We start from the raw sequence: 24,425 nt of genomic DNA on the forward strand, positions 1-24,425 counted from the left end.
ATGATTCTGCAACCAAAAAACCCCAACAACAGATGCATTCATTCTTTGCACTTATTTGTGATGTTCACCTCTCAATTAATCAATAAATGAAGGTAAACTGTAAACTGGTCTCTTCTGTTTTATGCAGCCCTCAGTAACAGGAAGTGTTCATGTGACAGCATCAGAATCTTTCACGGTGTATGCTACAGAGATTACAGGTGCACTTTAGCAGCTACTGGGTCCATGTACCTTCTGTTCATTCTATTTCCAATGCTGAAACGCAAATCGGAAAACAAAAAAACAGGCATTTTTCTTTTTCAATGTATGGAGCAGATTTTAAAACAAACAAACAAGAGCTGTTTTCCATTAAAATATAGCCATAAAATTGGCTACATAAAATCCAATCTATGTTGATCCAAAATGCAAAAAAGCGGGGATATCTGTATTATTACCGGTATTATAAGGAGAACCGGAAGCAGTATTTTATCTTTTTTTCCCGTGATTAGCACGTCTTTAGCACAACAGTAGCAGATTCGGTTGGCAGGAGTGTGAAGACTGGACGAGATGGTGTCACTCGAGCCCTCTGGACATTTAATTAGAGAAATGATTGCTCAAAATCTCTCGCACGTGGATATTTCCACAAATTTATTACAATTAGGTGTGCAGCAAGGATGTTCTGAAATGAGTGTCAGGAGATTTTGTGCACATCACAACATTTCCAGGAGGGGACATGTATCCGACACACAATTAGAGGTTGCTATCAGCAGAGCAATAAATCAGGTAGGCCTAAGTTATTTTGGATTTCTTTGATTTACAGAGGTGGGTAGTAACAAGTTACATTTACTATGTTACATTTACCTGATTAAGTTTTTGGATGAATTGTACTTCTAAGATAGTTTTACATCATCTCCATACTTTTTACTTTTACTTGAATAGATTTGTGAAGAAGAATGTACTCTTACTACACTCCATTAGGCTACACTGAGCTAGTTACTTTTTTCTTTACCCATTCACTATTCTACGCATTATTATTATTATTATTATTATTATTATTATTATTATCCCCCCTACGCATCAATTTAATGTTTTATTTTGTCAGACAGAGGGACTTCCACCATAGGCTCTACCACCTGACTGTGTTTCAGCAATCACATTTGGAAATGTGTGTTTCTTGTGCTGTAATTTGTTATTTTGTAAATATTCAATTTATTTTTCATTTTTATTTATTCTATTATTTTATTGATTGGAAGTACTCAAATTTACCTGAAGATTAGTATTTTGTATTTTTTTCTGATTAAATGCATGTCTTCACAAATTAATCAGATGTTACTCAACAGTTGCTCAGTACTTCAGTAGTTTCCCCCCCCCCCCCAAGTACTTTTTTACTCTAACTCAAATATTATTGGATGACTACTTTTTACTTCTACTTGAGTCATATTATGCTGAAGTAACAATACTCTTACTTGAGTACAATTTTTGGCTCCTCTACCCACCTCTGTTGATTTATTTCTAGACTACGTATATTTTATGAAATATAAATCCATGAAGACTAGGCCTACATGTTACAGCTTACTTATGTTGATTCATCAGACAGGGTCAACATATGGTCGAAAGATGATGACCGGGTACCTGTCTGCAATGGGAGTGGTTGCTGGTGAACGCCGGGTGGGGAAGATTTTGAGAACAACTCATTGTCCCTATCACGAAATGCGCAAACGTGTAAGTATCTTTTGCAGCCTTTAATGTTGTGGTATATTGTATAATGTATTTTACTAGCTAACTTTTACTTACTTTTCCCCCAAAGGGTGCACGTAACCTTAACCCCGTCCCCTACAGTGCTGCATACATGGGACACAAAATCCACATCGACCAGAATGAAAAATTGGTCATGTTTGGAGTGACACATGTTCTCGCAAAAGATGGGTACAGCAGTAAGGTCGTTGCCCACACAACCATGCCAGTCAAGAATAACCTCACGATATATGAAGAAGTTTACAGGTTAGTCCAGTACTTCTTAACTTTTCTTTTCTCAACCTTTCTCTGATTTCAGAATCCAGGGCAAAAATTCAGGCAGGCGTAATTTTTTTGTGAAAAAGTCCATGGAAAAGTTAGTCTTTATACATACGTACTTTTTTTTTTACTTTGTATGTAATATAAAGACTAACTTTTCTCACAACTTCACTTTTCTGCAAGTTTTTTTGTGACTTTGTGACTTTTTTCAATTTATTTGACATTTTTTAAAACTGTTTGTGACTTTTTAGAAAAACGGTCGAATCCGTATAACAAACTATTATACGTTATATGGATTCTAACGGGTTTTTTTTGTCTTTTTTATTTGTGATAGGCATACTGACCCATTATTTCTCAAATGGGGGTCCGTGTACCCCAAGGGGTACTCTGAGGTACAACAGGGGGTACATTTTGGATTGACCAAAAGCACTGTAGTTGTTAAATAATAAAATGAATCCTGAAAAATACAGTGCTTTCGGTCAATCCAAAATGTTAATAAACCTCAAACCTTAAAGTAAAAGTAAGGTTTTGGCTTTCTTAGAATCTGTGTGCACAATTATTAGGCAACTATAAGTGTGTAGAACTATTATGCAACTGAATGAAAAATGAAAATGTTCCCATCTCACCTGTTTACATTCTTCTGTTAAAGTGAGAATAATAAACAAACAACTCAAAATTTCCAAATAAACATTTCTGACAGTAAAAAAAAAAAAAACTGTGACCAATATAGCCACCCTTCTTTTCAATAAGTCACAAAAACGGTGCACTAGTAGATTGCAATATTGTTGGTCTATCCTACATTGCAGACTCAACATTTGATGAGTCAACATTTGATTGAGTCATGTTTCACTATTTTACAGATCAGCAGTTCTTGGATGTGGGACCAGGTCAGGGTGGACCATGGCCGGGAATTTTACTTGTCCCTCTACATGCAGGAGATGCTGTCTAACCACAGACACAACTTGCAAAGGCAACCATATTGCCAAACTCAGTCAACAAAGGTGAGGTAACGGTCTCCTTAATGTACAAAATGTGGGAGGGGGGGGGGGGGGCCCTACGAGGAGATCTGGCAAAAAAAACACTGTGGTGAGTTGAATATCTATAGCATAGCACCCGATAGGACACAACTTTGTGCAAACCGAAATATCACTTTAACCAGATGCACCCTTGAGTGGGGGTGCTTGTAGGTACCCATACGCATCAATGGTCCTGCTCCTTGGACTCCTAATCAAACCTCTTCATACTGTCTGTAAACTTTTTACATCTGATATAATCCTGTTTCCTCTCACCATGTTGATTTTGCAGACTAAATGTAGTGGGGATTCTTTTAATTGAGTATTGTTTTTATATTATCTACCTTTTAGTTGAAAAAAAAATCTACCCTTTTCTTGTCTACAGAATCATACGGTAGAGCGAACGTGGGTAGAGATAAATAACCGGGTAAATTACCCAGTGAAGGAGGCCCTCATACAGCTGCAGGATCAGGAAGTCCTCAACATGGATGACAACATGACTAGATACTGTACATCTAACCTTAATGCAGAGCTTTGCAAGATTGGTATAACAAGAGCTGTACATGCATGGAATGCACACAGAATCCCAGGTGAGTTAAATAAAAAAAACATGTATCACACAATCCAGTCCTTTTTTGTGAACTTTTTATTTTAAAGTTGACAGTGAATTTTAACAATAATGACATTTTGTGACCTATGCTTTGCTTCACAGGCAAAGGAACACCCAATTGTTCGGCAGCAGGAGGATGTCCAAAAAAACTGGGAGAGGAGTTGTTGCCACGTGCCTCCCAAGCAGCAGACATGTACCAGCAGGATGTTGGCTCTTCACTGACTAGAGTCTCCTGCTTTGGAACTGACCCCTTCTCAACTGAGGAGGACAAAATATCAGCAGAACAACTTTTTGCTGTAGAGTACCCTGATATTTCAGTTTTATTAGATTATGTGGTAAACTATAACTTTGTACCTTTTCAAGATGCATTGCTGTATCTGATAAACATTACGCAGCAATATGCATGAATATGTCAAATAAAGACAAGTTGGTTCTGGATATACTGTATATTTTGTCACTTTCCTTTAACAAATAAAATCAAACACTTGCTAAAATTGCAACAATAGCAATGTTAAACATTACACAATATTTGTCTTAAGTGCAACATGAAATACAAAAAATGTATAAAAATAAAACTATTCTGTATCCTCTACAGCTGTTGAACAAGTGCAAAATTACAACTGACTTTATAACAAGGCAATTAGCTAGATGTAACAGAGGTAATGAAGCTTAAAGCATAGAATGTGATACAATCACACTTAAAGGGTTAATCCATCTTAATTACACCAGCCAATATGGAGAGAACATTGTCAAGACTGGTCAGCCTGTGTACATTGACAGAACTCGTGCCCTGCATTTGAGGCACTGGTCGGATGTCAGCATCCACTGGTCAACAGAGTTTTTGCAGCCAACAAAGCTTTTGCAGCATACGGCAATCACAGGCTCTTCCATTAGCCCTGTTTGATGAAAAAAATAAAAAGGACAATACATATGCAATATTAGAGTTCAATATATTATCTTGTCTTTACTTAAAGGAACAGTTCACCCAAAAATGAACATTCTGTCATCATCTATTCACCCTCATGCCAGTTAAAACACAGGTGTAGTTTGTCCATATAACACACAAGGAGGTTGCAGCACTACTGGAGAGCAAGTGGGTCTCCATTGACTTCAACACAGTGCATAGAAAGTCAATGGAGACCCACTTGCTACTTGTGTTTTAACTGGCATGAGGGTGAATAGATGATGACAGAATTTTAATTTTTGGGTGAACTGTTCCTTTAATCTACATATTACATATGTGTAAAAGCTTGGCAAGGGACAGTTTCACTATAACATGGAAAAGCAAAAATTAATGATTGATTCACTTGAACATTCAACTAGATCCTGCTTAAAAGGTAGATTTTAATATAGATCAAACAACAAATTATGTTAGAGACCTTTGCATACAATACAACCAAAGGCATCCTTCATGTGTGTTATCATGGTGTTGATCAGAACCAGCATGGTGCCCCTGGTGCTGCTGGCATGTGTTGACAGGTCTTTTATGACTGTGGTGACTTCACTCAGTCCTTGAGCAGCCAAGATCACTTCTTCTATTTTATCATGGACCCCCTGAAGACCTGTGGAGTCCATAGCTTTATTACTACAAGGAGGGTTAAAAACAAAACCAAAAAACAAATGTATTATACAATATTCATATAACTCTTTCTTGTTTTTTTTTTTTTTTAAGAGAGATGTTATTTAAAACAATATAAAGACAAATATTGATAGGCAGTAACTCAAATGTTTACCTCAGTTTCTTTCCCTTTGTTCGTTGCTGGAACTCATGGAAGATCTGCTCTGGGACAGCAAGAAACTTTTTTGCATTTTGCTTCCAATACTTGGATCCCAGCAAGAGAGGAAGACAAATCATGTAACAGATATAATGTAAACACATTTACAGCTGAACAGAATACTTTGTGGGTCCAAAAAATTAAGAGATAAAGAGAGCACAGTATTGAAGTAGATGGGGCATGTAGTTTATCAAACAAAGCATTTTCATTTATTTTTATGCAATTATTCATTTTTTCAATTAGTACCTCTTGTCCTTTCGGAGTCCACAATCTCATTTCCCTGGGCATCAGTCAGGATGAGAGGGTCATCACTCTGCAGGGCATCATGTATTTTTGCAAGGATACCTGTGGTTGTGGCTTCAAACTCAAACAGTCTGAGTACAACCATAAGGGCAGGCTTCAGTTTCCCCTGGCTGAGCTCATTTGGGAGTGGTTTACATCAAGTCAAATCAATTAATTCCATCTCAAACACATAGCCTACATTACAATTGATCCAACTGCAACTGATTCAAGTTTTAAAATTATCTTGGTTACAAAGGATCACAAAAACAAATACAATGATGTTGATGTATTCTTATGTAGCTAGCCTTGGCCCAAACGAACCCCCTTTTTAATATGTAGCTTGCTAGTCAAGGGTAGGGGCTCTGAAGGGATGGAACTGGGGGTACCTTTGGAAGGTGTTACTCATGCTTGCTCGCGGGGTAGTGGGAGCAATGGCCTGAGCAGGTGATCCTAGAGCAGCAGTGGGCTGTGCTATACGATGGAACTGGAAACGGTTCTGGCCTGACAATGGAGGAGTCTGCTCGGCGACTTGTAGAGCAATATCATCCCCATGAACCTCTTAGTGGCCACGAGGTCTAAGGTCCAAGCAGCCGAAATGTCCAGCCGATTCCGGGAATATCGCCACATTGTCATCATCAGTTATGTACAGGCTAGGAGCATATACCTTTGAAAGAAAACATTGAGAAGCCTTAATCAGTCGGCTATTCGTGTGCTATGCATAGCATCCTTTGATTTTAGCATGTTCTCCAAGCAAACGAAAAAAGTTTTACCTACCTGGAATATTCTGGCGATTTTGTCTCCAATCATGTCGTCCTCCTTAAGCGTTAGCCTCTTGTTTCCTTTAAAAAGGATATAACTGGTTGAGTCAATTGCGCACGAGGAATTGTTACCGTACCGACACCAAGTTGAAATTAAACTAGACGAGCACCGTGACCTTCCTGACCCTTCCTGACAAGCGGACCAATCCGCGCAATTATTTATTTATTTCCGGGCCACAGACTGAAAAGCGTAAAAATTGAAAATTGAAAATGGAAAAACTGAAATTTAAGGCTTTTCCCCGAAAACTAAAATTTGAGTCAGAAAATGCAATAGTTTTTTAAAAAAAGGGTAATTAAATAGTTGTCCGATTTGCGTTTCAGAATTGGAAATAGAATGAACAGAAGGTACACGGACCCTATTGTATAAAACTACAAATTTGCAGCTTTTGGAGTTTAAAAAAAGGGAAATTCAACATTTTATTTGTTTCCACTTTTGGTTAGAAATTAATAATTCTACATTTTTTGAGGATTTTTGGTGAAAAATTAAGTAATATCAAACAACAAATCTTATTTTGAATTGAAAGCAGGCTTTATTGGCAACAGGAAGACCACCTTTAAATCGTCAAAGACAGTGAGAAAATAAACCCCCAAATGAAAAACAAATAATCGAAAAACAGACGACTCAATATGAACAATCGGGTCTGAGACAAGAGGAATGAAGCCTCAACACACAAACAGTTTATGTTTAACTTGTAACTTTAAGGTTATAACTTTAAGAACTTGCCAACCAGGGGATAAAAATATGTGGATAATGGAAAGGGAAGAAGTGCCAGAACAGGATCTTCTGGAACAATTTCACCGAGTAGGCTATCAAGGTGCATGAAGAGTGAGAGGCTTTAAGAGGTCAAAAAGCTCCAGCAACACTCGTAGTATGAAGATCAACTTTATTAACAAATTACACAAACGTGTCTCAGCTTGTGGCCTTCATCAGGGTTGTGGCTGTCAAAAGGCGTCAGTCTAGTTTGTTAATAAAGTTGATCTTCATACATCAAGTGGTTTTGCAGCTTTTTGACCTTTAGGCATTAACATATTTTGTCAGGGTGCCCACTCCCACCCCCTTGCTCCCTATTACTCTTCCTGCATTTTATCCCATCTCTCCCCCTATCCGCAGTCTAGGCCTGTGAAGGCTGTTTTGTCATGAGCCGGGGATCCGGCCGATCCGGCTTTTAATAAGGCAGTTTTTTCTCACCACTGTAATTTTTTGCTGCTTTGCTAAAGTGTTCATGATGGATAGGCCGGGTCTTTGTAATAACAACAATGAGTAATTGTTTTTACCTGCTTTTTGTAACATAACAATGAGTATGGTCTTTTTACCTGCTCTTTTGTAATGTTAAAAAACAAAGAGTAAGGTCTTTTACCTGCTTTTCGTAAAGCGTCTCGAGATAACACTTGTTATGAGTTGACGCTATACAAATAAAAATTGATTGAATTGATTGATGTAGATAAAAGAATGCGTAGAAATGGACGGTTGGTGTAAATCCTTTTTGAGAGTTATAATGGTCAGTTCTTGTTGTTGGGTTAACCACACCTTGTAACTGAGGTGTGGATGAAACCTTTTGGTCTTTGGGACAGGTGTGGTGTGTGCTGTTGTTACCTGTTTTGTGTTAAGCAGAATAGGTTTGTACCAATCATTTGACAAATATGTAAATACCCATAGTGACGCCTAGAGGTTCAGACACTAAGTGCCACCGACGTAAAGGAACAATACACGCCTAATTATCTGTCCAAAAATAAAATAAAATTGGCACAATAGCCTGTGTGACCTAACAAGACTCAGGCTCCAATCAGTTTCCATTTACAGAGAGGGAACACACCTTACTGGGTGTGGGAGAGCAGGCCTGTCATTAAAATTAATTTTATTATTTGACGTAATTGAAATATATATGAAGGAGGGCTCGCCAGGCTGAGAGACACAGATCAGAGAAACAGTCGAGGAGAAGAGGTAAAGGAGACAGAGAACAGACAGCACACAGACTTCACTTCATCATCCAGGTATGAGTCTTTCTTCACTTCTGAAGCTTTCAACTTTGTCTGATTGTTTTTATTCAGACTTTGAAACTCGTTGTTTTTTTAAATCAATGCAGGGATTATTTTAGCTTTGGTTTCTGTGCAGTGCAAACTACATTTGTTCTTTTCTTTATCCATAAAAACTAAATCTTTCAGGTAAAGAATTTTGAAATGTTGTTTTGCACTTTTTTTTCTTTGATAGACTTTTTTTTTAATTGAGTGCATAGCTTCAATTTGATGTTTTTTATTTTTACTTTGGTATTGTGACTTCACATTTCTCTGTACGCTGTTGTTACACAAGAAAAGCCATCCCGTCTCTTTTAACGATGGATGAAGGCTGTTTGCTTATACTCTTCAGGATTTAATCCACCTTTTTTGAATCTAGTGGACTCATTGTGAATAATAATAATAATAATAATAATAATAATAATAAGCAGCGAAACACAGAAATCAGAGCCTCAATGTTTGTTACCATGCCACTGTGCTGCTATGCAGGGATTCGCTGTTTTGTGAAGTGATCAGAGAACAAAGATGTTTTCACAGGTATTAAGTGTGCACACGTTTTTTGCTGCTTGCTGTTTGGATGTGCCGCCATCCTTTTTTTCCGTTTGTTTGATCTTTGACTGGTCATCAGTTTGTCCTCTCAGCTTCTTTTTTTTTTTTTTAATTTTGATTTGGGGGCATTTCTTGCATCTTGTTAACACTTGAAACATTTAATTGGATATCTCGTCCCTGCATGGGAACTTGTAGGCCCGGCCGGCTCTAAAGGCTTCTTGTACAGCTCGGATCAGAAGGACTTCATTCAGCTGTGGTCCCCGAATGTCAGTCACTGTGTGTTCTAATCTATTAGAATATTATAGCACTCACTTCACAAGAGTTGACATTTCCACTTAAAGTCAGAATACGCCCATCTATTTGTAGTTGTCATAATCTGTGTTCTGTTCAAGTGCAGCTCCAAGTCCAACACCCTCAGACATGCAAATACACCTTTAGTGTTTCCTAGAAGATAAGATATCTTTATTGTCACTTTACAAGTACAACGAAATACTGTTGGAGCAAGCCTGTAGATGCCTACCATCCGTAAATATATAAAAACGCTTATCCAAAATACAAAAATATACAATACTCACCGTTACCAATAAACAGATTTGGATTTTATTATTTCAGTGAATGAATTAGACCTCTTCATAGAGGGACTGAATAAGGAACCCCTCTGGGTCTCACATGTTTTTTCATTTGAAATATAAACTACAAGTTACCCCCCTGAGAAATGGAAGCTTGTTAAATCTCTAATTTGTTTTCATAACCACCTCTTTTTCACATTTTATAGAACATCATCAGACATCTTTTCGGAGTACGTGTAGGAGATCAAAAAGAAGTCAGGATGATCGTCAAGACTTTTATAGTCACCCTCATTGTTGCTGGTTAGTATTAAAAGTTATATTTATACAATGAGAACAAATCATGGAGACATATATGAATGAATTCTGACCAAACACTTTCGTACCAACAGTATTTTACAGCCAGCAAGCGGAGGGACTCCTGCGAGCCAAGTGCCCTGGATACACTACTATGGCTCCAACATCCACCATAGCTGCCACAACAGACATCCCGGCTACAGGAGCCCCAACAAATGCAGCAGCCACCGAGGCAAACCCCACAGGACCGTCACCTACAGGAGCCCCAACAAATGCAGCAGCCACCGAGGCAAACCCCACAGGACCGTCACCTACAGGAGCCCCAACAAATGCAGCAGCCACCGAGGCAAACCCCACAGGACCATCACCTGCAGAAACTTCAGCAAGAGCAGCAGCAGTAGGAACAGCCACAGCAGCAGCAATTGCAGCAACTTCAGCAGCAACAGCCGCAACAGTAGCAGCAGCCACCACTGGACCCACAGCCGAAGCAGCATTAGCTGCCGCAGAGGCCGCCTCAGAAGCTGCAGAGAAAGCAGCATTGGCTTCCGTAGCCGTCCAAAATGGAACTCTGACACCAACTCAAGCAGCAGAAATTGCCCGAAAAGCTGTAGATGCCGCCAAAGCAGCAGAAGTAGCAGCACAACAAGCAGCTGAAACTGCACCAGCATCTACATCAGATCTTGCACACTCACTGGCAGAGCTATTAACAAATGCAACACTTGCAGCAGACAAAGTAGAAGAAGCCGTAGTCAATGCTGCACAAGCAACAACAGAAGAAGCTGCAGAGGAAGCTGCAGTGGACACAGCACATGCCACAAAAGATGCAGCCAAAGCTCTAGAAGAAATACAAGCTTTCCTTGCAGCTGCAACAAACATTCCAGAAGAACTGAAAGAATCTATCAAAGCAGCAGAAACAGTCACAGAATTGACTGCAGAGGCAGCAACTAAAGCTAACGAGGCAGCAGAGGCCACAAAAGCTGCTGCAAATACAACAGCTGAAGAAGCAGATACACAAGTAGATGAGAAGGAAGCTCTATCCACAAACAACGCAGTAAAGGCTGCAGTGATTGCAGCAAAGGTCGCGACTGAAGCCTCAAAAGCTGCATTTCCCAAAACATTGGCTCCAAGAGCAGCAGCTACACTGACAGCAGCAGCAGCTTCTGCATCAGCTGCAGCAGCGTCCACAGCAGCAGCCGCAGCAGCCGCAACTTCAGTAGCTGCTGGAGCAACAACATCTCCAGATGCAGAAAAGGCTATAATAGCTGCAAAGGAAGCAGCCAGAGCTGCTGTATTAGTGGCTGCAGGAGAAGAACCAGCAACAGTGGCAGCAAAAGCTGCAACAAAAGCTGCTAAAGCTGCCCGAGCAGCAGCTGAAGCAGCAGTACAAGAAGCAAACACAGCACCTGAATCTAGAGCAGCAGCAATTGCAGGACTACCAGGTGCAGCATTAATGGCAGCAGAGGCAGCTGAAAAAGCAGCAGCAGCAGCAGAGATGGCAGCCTTGGGTAAACCGACAGCAATCATTGAGGTTGCAGAAGCAGCAGAATCAGTGGCCGACACTTCAAGTAATGCAGCAGAAATCTTAGAAACTAAAATATCCTCTGCCAGTGATCCAGAAGCAGCAACAAGGCTCGTGTCAATGTCAGCAGCAAAAGCAGTGGCAGAAATATCAGAGGCAGCAGCACAAACAGTATCAGCAGCAACTGGAATGGAGACAACGGATGAAATTGCAGAAATCATGAAAACAGCAGCAGAAGCAGCAGGAAAAGCTGCAGAAGCAGCAGCAACAGCAGCAAAAAATGCACTACCAAATACAAACATCATTCCTTTGACATTGCTGCCAACTAATCAAGTGCCAACAATATCACCACCAGTCACAGAAGAACAAGCTGCGCTTGTGACTACATCCACTGCAGCAGCAGCAGCAGCAACAGCAGTAGCAGCTTCAACAGCAGCAGCCGCCGGAGTACATGTGTCTGAAGCAATGAAAAATGCAGTAGAAGCTGCAGAAGTAGCAGCCAAAGCTTCTGCATTATTGGCTGCAGGAGATACAACAGTAACATTAGCAGCAAAAGCTGCCACAGATGCAGCAGATGCAGCAGAAGAAGTTGCACTAGAGGCATTACAAGCACTACAAAATGCACCAGCATCTACAGCAGATGTAGCAGAACAAATAGCAGAAGCATCTTCAAAAGCAGCAAAGGCAGCAAGAGGAGCAGCAAGAGCCGCTACCATGGCTTCACATAAAGTCACACCAGGAGCAATTACAGCAACTGCACAGGCTGTAAGAAGGGTTGCAAGAGAAGCAGAAGGAGCAAAAGAAGCGTTGTCAGCAGTTACAGATGAAATAGCAAAAGAAATGACAGAGGAAACACAAGCAGCAGTTGTCATAGCACAAACAGTGGCAGATATGGCAGAAGCGACAGCAATTACAGCAGAAGCATCAGCAAACATTGCATCAACAAACAACACAAAAGTAATGATGTCAACAGCAAAGGCTGCAGCAAGATCTGCAGAGGCTGCAGCTGGAGCAGCAGCAGCTTTATTGTCAATAGCTTATACAGAATCAGCAGGAAATGCGACAGCAAGACCAATTACCTTTGAGACAACACAAGCTGAAACTGCAACAGGAGGGGCTGCATTAGAAGCTGTAAGAGCCAAAGCACAGGAAACAGCTGTAGCTGGAATGACATCAGCAACTGCAGCAGTAGCCGCCGCAGCTGCAGCAGCTGCAAATTCTGCTGGAGCAACGGAAGAAGCAAAAATTGCTGCAAAAGCTGCCAGATCAGCACAAATAGCTGCTGCATTATTGCAAGAGGGGTCAGTACCAAAAGAATTTGCTGTAAATGAAGCAAGAAAAGCAGCAGAGGCAGCAGAGGCAGCATCACAAGCAGCAATACAAGCCGCAATAGAAACAAGACCAGAATCAGCAGCAAAGCAAGCAGCAGAAGTAGCAGCATCAGCTTCACAATTAGCAAAAGCAGCAAAAACAGCAGCAGAAACTGCAGCAGAAGCAGCATCTGATAATGCAGACCAAAAAGAGTTGAAAGCAGCTGCAAAAGCTGCCAAAAAAGTTGCTATGGAAACAGAAGACGCATGGGGAAAATTAGACAACGTGTTATCAGCCATTCCAGGGCCGACAGCTGAGGAGAAGGCATCAATCCAAGAGGCCCAAACTGTGGTCAAGATGGCTGAAACAGCAGCACTGGCAGCAGAGGCAGCGATAGGAACAGCAGCAGGTGCAGTGTCAGAACCAACAGCAGAAGATGCAGCAGACCTGGTAGCATCAATGGCAGTATCATCAGACGCAGCAGCATCAGCCGCCTCAGCAGCAGCATCGGGTGCAGAAAGAGCCGTGTCAAGAGAACCCCAGGCCAACACAGCAACAGAAGCACCAGCAGGATCTGCAACAGGTGCCGGAGCAGGAACTGGCACTGGCACTGGAACTGGTACTGGCACTGGTACTGGCACTGGCACTGGCACTGGCACTGGCACTGGCACTGGCACTGGCACTGGCACTGGCACTGGCACTACTTCAAGTTCTTCCGCAGCAGGATCAGGATCAGGAGGGTCCTCGGCAACAGGGAATGCAGTGAACAACAAAATCAGCATCATTTCTGTCACAGTGGCTGTCTTAGCTGTTGCACTCTTTTAAAGACCAGCAAATTTTTATTTGTGTTTCACGATTGATGGACTCTTTTTGAACGTTAAATGCAGAGATGTATTTATTTCTTTTCCTATATCAAACTTATACTGTGTATTTTTTTCACTATGCAAATCTAATATTTTACCTTTTAAAAGCCAGGTTAAGAAAGGTTGATTCGTCCTCTCACTTTACTACCTTTACTAATCATTAACAGTTGCAAACATAGATGATGTTGAATCTTTGAAATAGGTGTAAGTTATTCTATTTATTGTCCTATTTATTGTGTACATGTGTAAATTCCACTGTTCATTGCTTGAATGACAAAAAGTGATTTTAGGATTAATGTCAGGTCAAGTGATTGAATGTGCGTGTGTGTGTGTGTGTGTGTGTGTGTGTGTGTGTGTGTGTGTGTGTGTGTGTGTGTGTGTGTGTGTGTGTGTGTCCGATCATTATATGAAGATCTATCTGAAGAAAGGACCTTTGTGATTGTATGAAGTGATTCAAATGATTCATGTTATTGTCATTTAAATTGTTTATAATTCATGATTCTGCAACCAAAAAACCCCAACAACAGATGCATTCATTCTTTGCACTTATTTGTGATGTTCACCTCTCAATTAATCAATAAATGAAGGTAAACTGTAAACTGGTCTCTTCTGTTTTATGCAGCCCTCAGTAACAGGAAGTGTTCATGTGACAGCATCAGAATCTTTCACGGTGTATGCTACAGAGATTACAGGTGCACTTTAGCAGCTACTGTATAAAACTACAAATTTGCAGCTTTTGGAGTTTAAAAAAAGGGAAATTCAACATTTTATTTGTTTCCACTTTTGGTTGGAAATTAATAATTCTACATCTTTTGAGGATTTTTGGTGAAAAAATAAGTAATATCAAACAACAAATCTTATTTTGAATTGAAAGCAGGCTTTATTGGCAACAGGAAGACCACCTTTAAATTGTCAAAGACAGTGAGAAAATAAACCCCCAAATGAAAAACAAATAATCGAAAAACAGACGACTCAATATGAACAATCGGGTCTGAGACAAGAGGAATGAAGCCTCAACACACAAACAGTTTATGTTTAACTTAGCTCTTTAAATAAACACAGATGGCTACAGATAACTTACAGATAAATCAAATACAAATATAAGAATGTGTTTTAAAGTATATTTCCACCTCTGTGTGTCTGCACAGTGAGTGTGCAGAGATCATTAGTGCATTCGATGAGGTCATGCCCAGTCAGTCTTTTGGGGGCTGGAGCCCCCTCAGTATTATTTCTAATATAATTTGTTGTAACCATAAATAATATTTCTATAATAATATATAAGTCAGACCTATTCTTCTGCTCCTACCAAAGCAAGTTACAGCAAGAAATCGCTTCACAACAGACAGACACACAGATGTAAACAGTTAAGATCATTTGGCACCTGTTAAAGGTGTTACTCATCCTTCACTTGTGAGGGTTTAGCCTCTACCTCGCTAGCAAAGATAGTAATGACTTGTTAAAGCCATGCAATCGTCTGTATAATAATAATAACAATACAATTTATTTAAAGACGCCTTTCAAAGCACTCAAGGTCACCTTACAAAGCAGAAATAAAAACAACAAAGTAACAATACTCGATAAAATGAACATTAAAAAGACAAATTTACAGGACATAGAGGATTTATGGGGAGCCAGGTCTGTCTGTGGCGCCCTCTCGGTGGCGAGGCCGTGTTCCCTGAGTCTGTAAACATTCCCTCAGTTTTGTATCAGTCACAGTGGTTAGATATTCTGCCACTGTGTAATCTCTATTTAGGGCCAGGTAACACTCTAATTTGCTCTGTTTTCTGGTTGATTCTTCCCAATGTGTTCAGTAGTTTTATTTTTGTTGTTTAATAATTTGGTTTATTCTGATTGAGTTTCTGTCTGAGGGCTCTGCTTGTGAGTCCCAGATATATATATCTATCTAATCTATGTAGGCTATCTATGTATCTAGCGATCATCTTGAACGGCTTTTCTGTTGTAATACACCGGGCGGCCACTTGGTGTCACTATGGTCGGAAAAGGGGTGATGAAGCGTCCGCCGGACAGCCGCCGACTGCGCCAGTTGTTCCGGGGAGCAGAAGAAGAATGATGGACCGGAGCTAACGTTAGCTAGCAGGTGGGGCTCGAAAAAAAAATGTTGCGCTCTGGATCTTTTTGTCTCCGATTTCCTCTTCCAGTGAGTCACAGCTGAAGCTTAAAAACACACCTCCGACAGCGTAACGACTCGGGTAGAAAACTAACACGGTAGTGTGTTGCTATAGTGATTCATTTAGTTGTTTTGGTGTGCTGCGTGTGCGTGTGTTTGTGTGTGTGTGTGTGCCGCGGGAGAGGGGGGGGGGGGTCGGCGGTGTCTCCTCCGCTCAGCTGTCCGTCACTCCAACGTCAGGTGAGTTTAAACGTTGATTTCCTGCTTTTCTGCGCCTCCACTTTAAAGTCTTCACGGGGGGATTTTTACATTTGGCTCTTGGCTTGTGAAAACAAAGATGATAAACCAACTTTGTGAACTTCTTCATCCGTCAAAACCGCGATTATGAATCACTGTATGAAGTTAACAAAGCATCTCACTTTGTTCAGCATCCGGCTGACTTCCCCTCACACTCATCATTAGGTGGTTTATTCTTTTCTTTTTTTAATGTGCTTTTGTTGTTTCTCATGAATACATTAAATGTGTGGCAGCTTAGTGTTATTTGTCAGGGCAGTGGTGTAGTGCAGGGAGGAGACCCACTTATTGTTTAGTCTCCATGGGGAATGCCCCACGATACGATATGTTCACGATACGATATTATCACCATACTTCAGTCACTACACGATATTAATGCCATTTTAAACATTTTTGCAATATGCTGCAGCTGAGATATGGATGTTGTGATACGATAATGTCAGTGTTGTAGTCAAGACCACATTAACCGAGACCAGAGTGCTCAGAGACCGAGAAAAGACCCAAGACATTTAGGGATCTTAGGGTGTATTTTAATGTTAAGGCCCAGACACACCAAGGAGACCGTTGGCCGTCAGCCCTAGTTGAACCGTTGATGAGCGGTCGTCGCCCTAGTGTCCGGCTCCGCTGCTACCAGTCGGCGAACCGTCAGCCTTTTTTGGAATCTCCCTGATTGGCTGTTTGGAGGTTTCATTTCTCTCCAGCTCTCCTCACAGGTTCAGGAAAGCCCCTTGAGCATGCCGCTGTAGTATCCATGCTTTCACTCATTAGTGCGGTTTCTCCTTAATTTGTCGCCTCCGCCTCTTCTTTTCTTTTTCCACTAAAAGACCAAGGGCTGACAACGCCAGCACCATTTTCATCTTTTTATCAGACATTATTCTACATTAGTAGGTTACCTATAATACGAGTGGTGAGTGACACCGGTGTGAAAATGTTCTTCTCGTATCATAACAACGGACTACCTCCGCCTGCTGGCATGGAGAGTTATTTCCTCTCACGCATGAGCAGAACGTACGTGGTGGTTGGCCGTCGGCTGCAGTCTTTGTGGTGTGTTCCAGTGCAACTTTTTGGTCAAGACAAAAGGTGACATGAGGCGACGCCACTAGTTCTTTGCCGTCTGCTCGGCTGTGATTCTTTAGGTTGTGATTCTGCTCTCTTGGTTTGGCTGCGTCTTATCTCTCAGCAGGAGTTGAAAGGGAATTCTTTCTTTAGACATGAGTTTCATTAAGTTGCACAGAGCCGCTGGTGAGGTCCTTGTGCGACCACGTTCTCTCTCCCGGCTCTCTCGTGTGCGCCGCAATTATATGATTAAAACAGAAAATAAATAAAAACAGGTAACAGAAGTATACTTAAGCGGCCCTCACAAGCATCGTCCATGTGTGGTAAACACTGTTTATGGATACTTTTTTTTACAATTGCAATACGGCAAAATGGCGGCCGCAATCTGACCTCTTGGGTGACACCTCGTTTGGCCAATCTATGAGAGCCTGAGTTGAAAGGAGGTGACTGACCCTGTACTGATGTATCAATTCTCGGCCAATTGCACGCAACTGTGACGATGGCAGACGTTTCTTGTAGCCAATAAAAATTTGAACAGGTGCATATGCTGCTAAAATCAAGCACTCGAGTATTTCAAACACTTGATTAAAAGTAAGAGTTATTTTTTTGGGGACTAAACCACTATTCCTCTCTCTTCCTGTCTCAGCTCAGTGACGCCTGGGAACCAGCAGGCATGGCAGCTCCAGTGAACATCCAGGCTCCCAGTAAGACCTGGGAGCTGAGTCTGTACGAGCTTCACAGGAGCCCTCAGGTAAACACTTATCTGTGTGTGTATGTGTATGCACGAGACGACCACTGAAGAATTTCACCAGGATGTTGTGTGAAGTTTTTTATCTTATAGGCTTAATATGCGATTTTTCACACTTAAATATAATAGAAATCAAGTACAACCTCTGAAAATAACTCTGTCCTTAATTGAATGTCACGTAAGCGTTTCTAGATCACGGTCATAAAGGGGAAAGCTTTCTGGGGTTCATTCTCATGTGGATGGCCCGAGGAGGGTAGGGCAAAAAAAAAAAAAAAACATGGTCCATCCCAATTTTAAGCAACAATGACCACATTTTATTTTACACCTAAATACTCACCATGACCTCTTAAAGCAGGGATGTCAGACATACGGCCCGACAGCAGGTTTCATCAGGCCCGCGAGACGTTTTGGGAAGAAGGAGGAAATGTATTGAAAAATATTTTGAATTTTTTTATAAATTAAATATTTGTAATACGTATTTTCCCCGAATTGTATTAAAACCTATGTAAAATGAGCAACGTGAAGGTTGATATCATGATACGAATATTAATTAAACGGGGCACTTAGAATTATTTTTTCAGTAGGGAGTATCACGAGCTGCTCCTGCATTATGCTGGTAATACATCACATCAGAAAACAGGCTGAACACTAAGAGAGGTGACACAAAATGCAGGTTTTCAAGAGAGATCAAAGGAGCGATATTTCTTTAGTTTTATTTGCTCACAAGTTGCCAGAATGTTATCAAAGCTACGGGACTTAACGACAGGCACACTGCTGCACTGCACGCGCATCCTGACGGTCTTCAGTTCCGTCCACACTTCTTACCAGTTTCTCCTGTATTGACTGATGTAAAACAAAAGTTTTACTAATAATAACAAAGCTTCCTATGGAGTGAGCCACAAAGAGCAGCTCGTGCAAATAAGAAACAATCCTCTCCGTGCTGCGTAATGGCCCAGACCGTCTCCACACATCCAGACTAAGTGAAAAGTGAAAGGGCTGTTAAATCAACAGTCACTTGTACTGCTCCCTAATACTCCCATATATTAGTTACTGTGTGGAAGTGTGGGGGAACACGTACAAAACAAATACAGAACCAGTCTTCATTCTCCAGAAAAGAGCCATAAGAATTATAACTAACTCCAACTACAGAGAACCAACCAACCCACTCTTCATCAAACTGAAAACACTGAAACTTAAGGACTTGGTCGACTTTAAAACCACTCAAATCATGTACGAAGTTAAAAATGATCAGATACCAAACGGTATCCAAAAGTTTTTTTTCAGCAGAGGGACAGTAAACACAATCTTAGAGGAATATTTATGTTAAAAAAAAACCAGCAGTAAGGACCAACATGAAACTACACGGTATTACAACAAAGGGTGTTAATTTATGGAACAGCTGCAGTGATGAAATGAAAACATGTAAAATCTCTCTAGTAATGCACTGATCCCAGGGCAGGTAGAATAACCTGTGTCAAAGTTTGTATAACCTTGAACAGCAATATTAAAACATAATATAATAATCTCAAACAAAACATAATTATTGATTTTTTTCTTCTGTAATGTGGTACATTTAAATATATCCATGTGCAATGACAGAGTTAACCCCTCTGCTTACTGTACTTTTACATTTTATGTGTTAACATGCAGTTTTCTATAGAAGTACCTTTTTTTTGTCTTTTTTTGTAATCATATATTAGCCTATATATCCATGTGTTGAGTTACAGTGATGTCTGTAAAATTAGTCCGGCCCACTTGAGGTCTCATTTGAACAAATGTGTATTTAGAAACTTAGAATAACTACCTGAGCCTGTCAGGGACAAAAACAACGGCCGTCAGTTGTACTTGGATTGTTTTAAATACCACAAAGATGATGTTGCAACCACTGCAGCCTGTTTCACGACTGCTGACTGAAACAGTCTGCAGAAATTATTTAAAAACTTTTTGACCCCGACACTGAAATAATTTGGCACAGGTTTAAAAATGCGGACATTGGCGAAAAAATTTAATTTTGGCAACTGCTTCTGCAGACACTTGATGTCCCAAGTGGAGATCATTAAACTTAATGTCTGTGTTTGTTGAGGAGGCCATTGTGGACGGTACGGAGGTGGCCGTGTCTCCTCGTGCTCTGCACAGTGAGCTCATGTGTCCCATCTGTCTGGACATGCTGAAGAACACCATGACGACCAAAGAGTGTCTGCACCGCTTCTGCTCCGACTGCATCGTGACCGCGCTGCGATCAGGGTGAGCGCACACACAGCTTCCTTACTTTTTAAAAAAAACCAGAGTGTTTAAACCGTAAATCACGGTAAACATGGCTCCTCCTCCCCTCGCTCTCAGGAACAAAGAGTGTCCCACCTGCAGGAAGAAGCTGGTCTCCAGGCGTTCGCTGCGCAGGGACTCAAACTTCGACGCCCTGATCTCGAAGATTTATCCGAGCCGGGACGAGTATGAGGCCCACCAGCTCCGGGTCCTGGAGCGACTCAACAGACTCCACAACAAGGATGCGCTGAGCTCCAGCATCGAGGAGGGGCTCCGACAGCAGGCCCGCTACAGGTCTGAGAGGTGGGGAGACCATGGAGGGTCACGTCTTTGTTGTGATTTCAGGGTTACAGCAGGAAATAGAAAGTTATGAATATTATGAGGTATCGGCCAAGCAGACTGTCACATGATTACCTCCTCTCTGCAGGAACCACCGCGTCAAGAAGCCGACCCAGGAGAGCGACAACACCACCTTCAGCGGGGCGGAAGACAATGGCGACTCCCGCTCTCACCTGTCTCACGACTCCGCCCCCTCACACGCCCCTCACTCCCGTGGTCAGACCACCTCAGAGGCTGGACCGAGCAGAAAACGCCCCCGAGCGTCAGACGACGGCTCCGGGCCAGAGGCAGACAGCTGCAGCCCCAACCCTCCTCTGAGACGCCTCAAAGAGGGGCCGGCCTCTGAGATCGAGCTGGTGTTCAGGCCACACCCACAACTGGTCCACGCCCAGGACTACAACCAGACCAGGTAAGACTAGATCAGATGACCCTATTTTTTTTAAATGTCTATGCCGTATATTCAAAAGCAGTCAGGTGTTCACAAGTTAACTTTCCCTCTTGTATCCTTTAAGATTCCTTAATATTCATCTCATAATCTTCCTCTGCAGGTTTGTGAAGACGACAGCCAACGCCACCGTGGACCATCTGTCTAAATACCTCGCTCTGCGTATCGCTCTGGAGGACGGGCAGAGCAACAAAGAGAGGGAGGACAGAGAGAGAGAAGAGGCAGCAGCTGAAGAGACTAAAGGAGCAGCAGGGAGCGGAGAGGGCTCGACTCTGAACCACGTCAGTGAGAAACAGTACACCATCTACATCATGACGAGAGGAGGACAGTTCTCTGTGAGTAACCGAAACCAGGCGCACTTTTCACAAGACTTAAAAATGTTTCAACTGGACAGGAAATACAACCATGAAAGCTTACATACATTCAGCACTTATGGTGAAACCTTCATACGCTGAAGAGATTTAATGAAGCTTTGATGCTTTAGCGTTTTTTATTCTCTCATTTATTCACACATGGCTTTTTTCTTGAAGGTTAGGACAGGAAGTTAAGTGCAGAAACAGGAAGTGGTTAGGGATCCCAAACTGAGGTCAAACAGCTCAAAGGAACCGTAACAAAGGTCAATGTGTGAGGTCATAAGGCGGATATTACTTTGGACTCGTCAGCTGAGCTGTCTGAGAGTTTGTTAAAGTGAAATGAGACATTCAAAGATGCAGCAGTGTCCTTCTTTTACATCACTGAGACTACAGGGAGACACTGAGGGCGACTATCTACGGTGAGCCTGAAGGGACAAAATAACAGGAGATTAATCTGCATAACAAAAGCAAAAATTTCAGACCTTAATTAATGCGATTCACAAGTTAATGCTGACTGCCCTAAGCTAAACATGTCCTCAAGATGGCACTGCGTTAAAGTAAAAGGAGAACGTTCCACTTGTTGGCGACTCTACCGACATTTTCTTGACATTTAATCACTTCCTACTCCTGCTCCTTTTTGGATTGCAATTCCTAACCAGCGGCGTAAGAAAGCTTTCCCGTCTCTCCCCTGTAACGTCTCTGTTACGGCCTCCAAAGGCGGCACAGACAGGGAATCACTTAACCCCCCCATTACGCCTCCATGACATTCATATTGAGCCTTCAAACAGCAGTGTGATTAGAGCTTCTGTTACATTGGACTCACCCCCCAACGCCCCCCCCACTCTCTCTCCTCAGACGCTGAACGGCTCTCTGACTCTGGAGCTGGTCAACGAGAAATACTGGAAGGTGAGGAAACCGCTGGAGCTTTATTACGCTCCCACAAAGGACCAACAACCACAACAACAACAACAACAAACCCCACAGCATAAGTCCCCCCCTCCTCCTCCCCCTCCTCCTCAGAGGGAGGGGTGAGCAAGAGCAGCGTGATGTTCTCCGTCTGATTTAACCACCTGAAGTTAAGTTTCCACGTTTCACTGTTGTACTATCTTTGTGTGTCTTTTAAGAACTGAAGATGGTCCCACCAGGTTTCACATGCAAAACGGCTTTTTTTATTGTGAGTTCTGAAGGCGGATTTATCAAGAAGAACTAAACGGATCGTCAGCAGAAAGCAAACCGCTTTTTCAGTTTTGCTGAATTTCTGTGCTCTTATAATCCGATGTGATTTATATTCTGGATTTTACGGTAATTTAAAAAGCAATTTAAACAGACAAAGTGTGAAAAGAGAATCTGCAGCTCAAAATAGTTCTGTAAGCTGTTCTGTTTTTGTGTTTATAGCTTTTAAGACTTCAGAGTTTTGTATTTCCATCAGCATAAGAAACATCGATCAGCGCAATCGAAGTGGTTGTAAAAGAAACGTTCTTTCAGCAGTTTGATCTAAACTTCAGGTTTGAATTGATCTATTTATGGAAAGTTTTTTATGATTTAATTTCTTAGATCTGAACGGGAGCTCTTTGTCGCTCTCTCAATGAAATTACAAGATCCTGTTGTTGCCGTGGAAGCGCGCTCGGCACTACAAATAAATGTTGCTCAATTACTCTTTTATCGTGCTGCAAAGGTTTTAACTGCTTTAAATCAGACACAGAATTGACGTACTTCAACATCTACGTTTAAAAAGGAGGCTTCAATCGTTCCTGTTTCTTTCATCGTCAAGGGCTGAAGGGGGGGGGGCCTTCCCAGCATGCACTGGGGTGGACAGGGGGATTATTCACATTTAGGCAGCAATATTTAACTTGTGATGGGACTCCCTTCATCCCTTTATGAAAAGTTCACTTACCATAGTTAAGTGTGGTTAAAATTATGTTTTTCAAACTTGTGGACATTTTTTGTTTTCATTTTTCCACTTTGTGATGTCATAAAAAAACAAAAACTCACTTCAGCTCCTGATTCTTCTTTAAAAGTCATTTAAAGGTCACATATTCTCCTCCTCTTCAGTGTAAATAAGTCTAAGAGCTCCTCAAAACATGTCTGTGAAGTTTCTTGTTCTAAATCCACTCTGATCCTGTATTTGATCATGCCTATAAACCCCTCTATTTCAGCCCTGCTCAGAACAGGCTGTTTCTGTGTCTGTACCTTTAAATGTAAATGAGCTGTGTCTGACCACGCCCCTCTCTGGAAGGGCTAGGGTGTCTCGGGCTTTCTGACTCCATGTCCTATTGTTAACGGTGAGAAGGCAGACTCAGAGGGCAGATCAAACACCTAGCTGTGGGAACGTCACCCACCTGGGGAGGGGTTACTGCCCTTTGTGATGTCATGAACGGAAAATCTCCAAACAGCCTGTTTGAGCACACATTTTCAGAAAAGTGTAGCAAGCAAAAGACGGAGAGGATGGATTTTTCCTCATCATTGGGGGGGTTTGTAGACAGACTAGAGACACATTAGTTACCATGCTAAAATTTATTTTGTTTAATATGTGACCTTTAAAGGGCAATTACTGCTCTTTTTTTTTTTTAACATTGGCTCTTTTTGTATTAAGGTTTTTCATAAACAATTGTTTAGTAGAGGAATGAATCCATCACATATAGCAGGCTAACTCCTGCCAACGTGTTTGTGCAGTTGAACGGTGTGCATGAGATTGGAATGACCACATTTCCGGGACCTAGGACTCCTATTAGTTGCCATGTTAACCAAGCAGTTCTGGAAGAGAAATAAAGAAGAGCCAATGTTTTAAAAGCAGCATGATTCCCTTTAGCAAGCTCGCATGGACATTTCTTTCCCTTCCTCCATCTTTAAAAAGCCATAAACCTTCAGCCACCCTCCTTCTGTCTTTATGCACTTTATATCTCCTGCAGCCATAAAAGTTTCCGGCCTTACCTCACCTCAGTTTGTACATGAAGAATAATGCAACGTGTCTTTTAGCTTCTGTAATATACAAGTCTTTATTCCTCTTTCAGTGATGCAGCACAATAAACCAAGTTCAACCCGAGCCCTTTGTGACGTGTCGGTTAATTCACATAACTGAGAAACTTGAGCAGATTTCACTGAAATGATAAAGTGAACTTACTATATGATCAGACATTAAGGAAACATGCTATGTTGAAGTGCTGGCTTCTCTGACAACAATGCAGCAGCCAGTTT

At 41.5% G+C, this 24,425-nt stretch overlaps 3 protein-coding genes across 8 annotated transcripts; all 3 read left to right on the plus strand.

Annotated features, from left to right (window-relative positions):
* The first annotated feature begins 34 nt into the window (after positions 1-34).
* LOC110000221 (uncharacterized) lies at positions 35-4,050 on the plus strand. 2 transcript variants are annotated; one of them, XM_065948511.1, is made up of 6 exons: positions 35-759; positions 1,570-1,698; positions 1,784-1,977; positions 2,850-2,990; positions 3,388-3,592; positions 3,715-4,050. In XM_065948511.1, the coding sequence occupies exons 4-6, from the start codon at positions 2,865-2,867 to the stop codon at positions 4,017-4,019; spliced, it is 636 nt and encodes a 211-aa protein (XP_065804583.1). In that variant the 5' UTR covers positions 35-759; positions 1,570-1,698; positions 1,784-1,977; positions 2,850-2,864; the 3' UTR covers positions 4,020-4,050. The 2 variants fall into 2 exon arrangements, with proteins under 2 accessions (XP_065804583.1, XP_065804582.1); XM_065948510.1 differs by lacking the exons at positions 35-759; positions 1,570-1,698; positions 1,784-1,977 and having other exon boundaries at positions 2,037-2,990.
* Positions 4,051-8,384: 4,334 nt separating this feature from the next.
* On the plus strand, positions 8,385-14,204 carry LOC110000225 (pneumococcal serine-rich repeat protein-like). The gene is made up of 3 exons (XM_065948526.1): positions 8,385-8,479; positions 9,825-9,918; positions 10,008-14,204. The coding sequence occupies exons 2-3, from the start codon at positions 9,879-9,881 to the stop codon at positions 13,565-13,567; spliced, it is 3,600 nt and encodes a 1,199-aa protein (XP_065804598.1). The 5' UTR covers positions 8,385-8,479; positions 9,825-9,878; the 3' UTR covers positions 13,568-14,204.
* Positions 14,205-15,650: 1,446 nt separating this feature from the next.
* LOC110000218 (E3 ubiquitin-protein ligase RING2-A) lies at positions 15,651-24,273 on the plus strand. 5 transcript variants are annotated; one of them, XM_065948193.1, is made up of 7 exons: positions 15,651-15,703; positions 17,730-17,834; positions 19,918-20,075; positions 20,172-20,396; positions 20,521-20,841; positions 20,981-21,212; positions 22,086-24,273. In XM_065948193.1, exons 2-7 carry the CDS (start codon positions 17,757-17,759, stop codon positions 22,260-22,262), a joined length of 1,191 nt encoding a protein of 396 aa, XP_065804265.1. In that variant the 5' UTR covers positions 15,651-15,703; positions 17,730-17,756; the 3' UTR covers positions 22,263-24,273. The 5 variants fall into 5 exon arrangements, with proteins under 5 accessions (XP_065804265.1, XP_020511089.2, XP_020511091.2 ...); XM_020655433.3 differs by having other exon boundaries at positions 15,652-15,703; positions 19,915-20,075; XM_020655435.3 differs by having other exon boundaries at positions 15,661-15,973; positions 19,915-20,075; positions 20,172-20,387.
* Positions 24,274-24,425: the final 152 nt, after the last annotated feature.

This window comes from Labrus bergylta, chromosome 19 (genome assembly GCF_963930695.1).
Source record: "Labrus bergylta chromosome 19, fLabBer1.1, whole genome shotgun sequence".
NCBI lineage: Eukaryota > Metazoa > Chordata > Actinopteri > Labriformes > Labridae > Labrus > Labrus bergylta.

Bases quoted from the DNA above. Each gene is read 5' to 3' on its own strand.
- LOC110000218 (XM_020655433.3), top strand. From the start codon at position 17,757: ATGGCAGCTCCAGTGAACATCCAGGCTCCCAGTAAGACCTGGGAGCTG. The intron at 20,076-20,171 runs GTGAGCGCACAC...CCTCGCTCTCAG, and splicing joins GTGACCGCGCTGCGATCAGG to GAACAAAGAGTGTCCCACCT. The intron at 20,397-20,520 runs GTGGGGAGACCA...TCCTCTCTGCAG, and splicing joins GCCCGCTACAGGTCTGAGAG to GAACCACCGCGTCAAGAAGC.
- LOC110000225 (XM_065948526.1), top strand. From the start codon at position 9,879: ATGATCGTCAAGACTTTTATAGTCACCCTCATTGTTGCTG. The intron at 9,919-10,007 runs GTTAGTATTAAA...TCGTACCAACAG, and splicing joins AGTCACCCTCATTGTTGCTG to TATTTTACAGCCAGCAAGCG.
- LOC110000221 (XM_065948510.1), top strand. From the start codon at position 2,808: ATGAGTCAACATTTGATTGAGTCATGTTTCACTATTTTACAGATCAGC. The intron at 2,991-3,387 runs GTGAGGTAACGG...TCTTGTCTACAG, and splicing joins GCCAAACTCAGTCAACAAAG to AATCATACGGTAGAGCGAAC. The intron at 3,593-3,714 runs GTGAGTTAAATA...TTTGCTTCACAG, and splicing joins GAATGCACACAGAATCCCAG to GCAAAGGAACACCCAATTGT.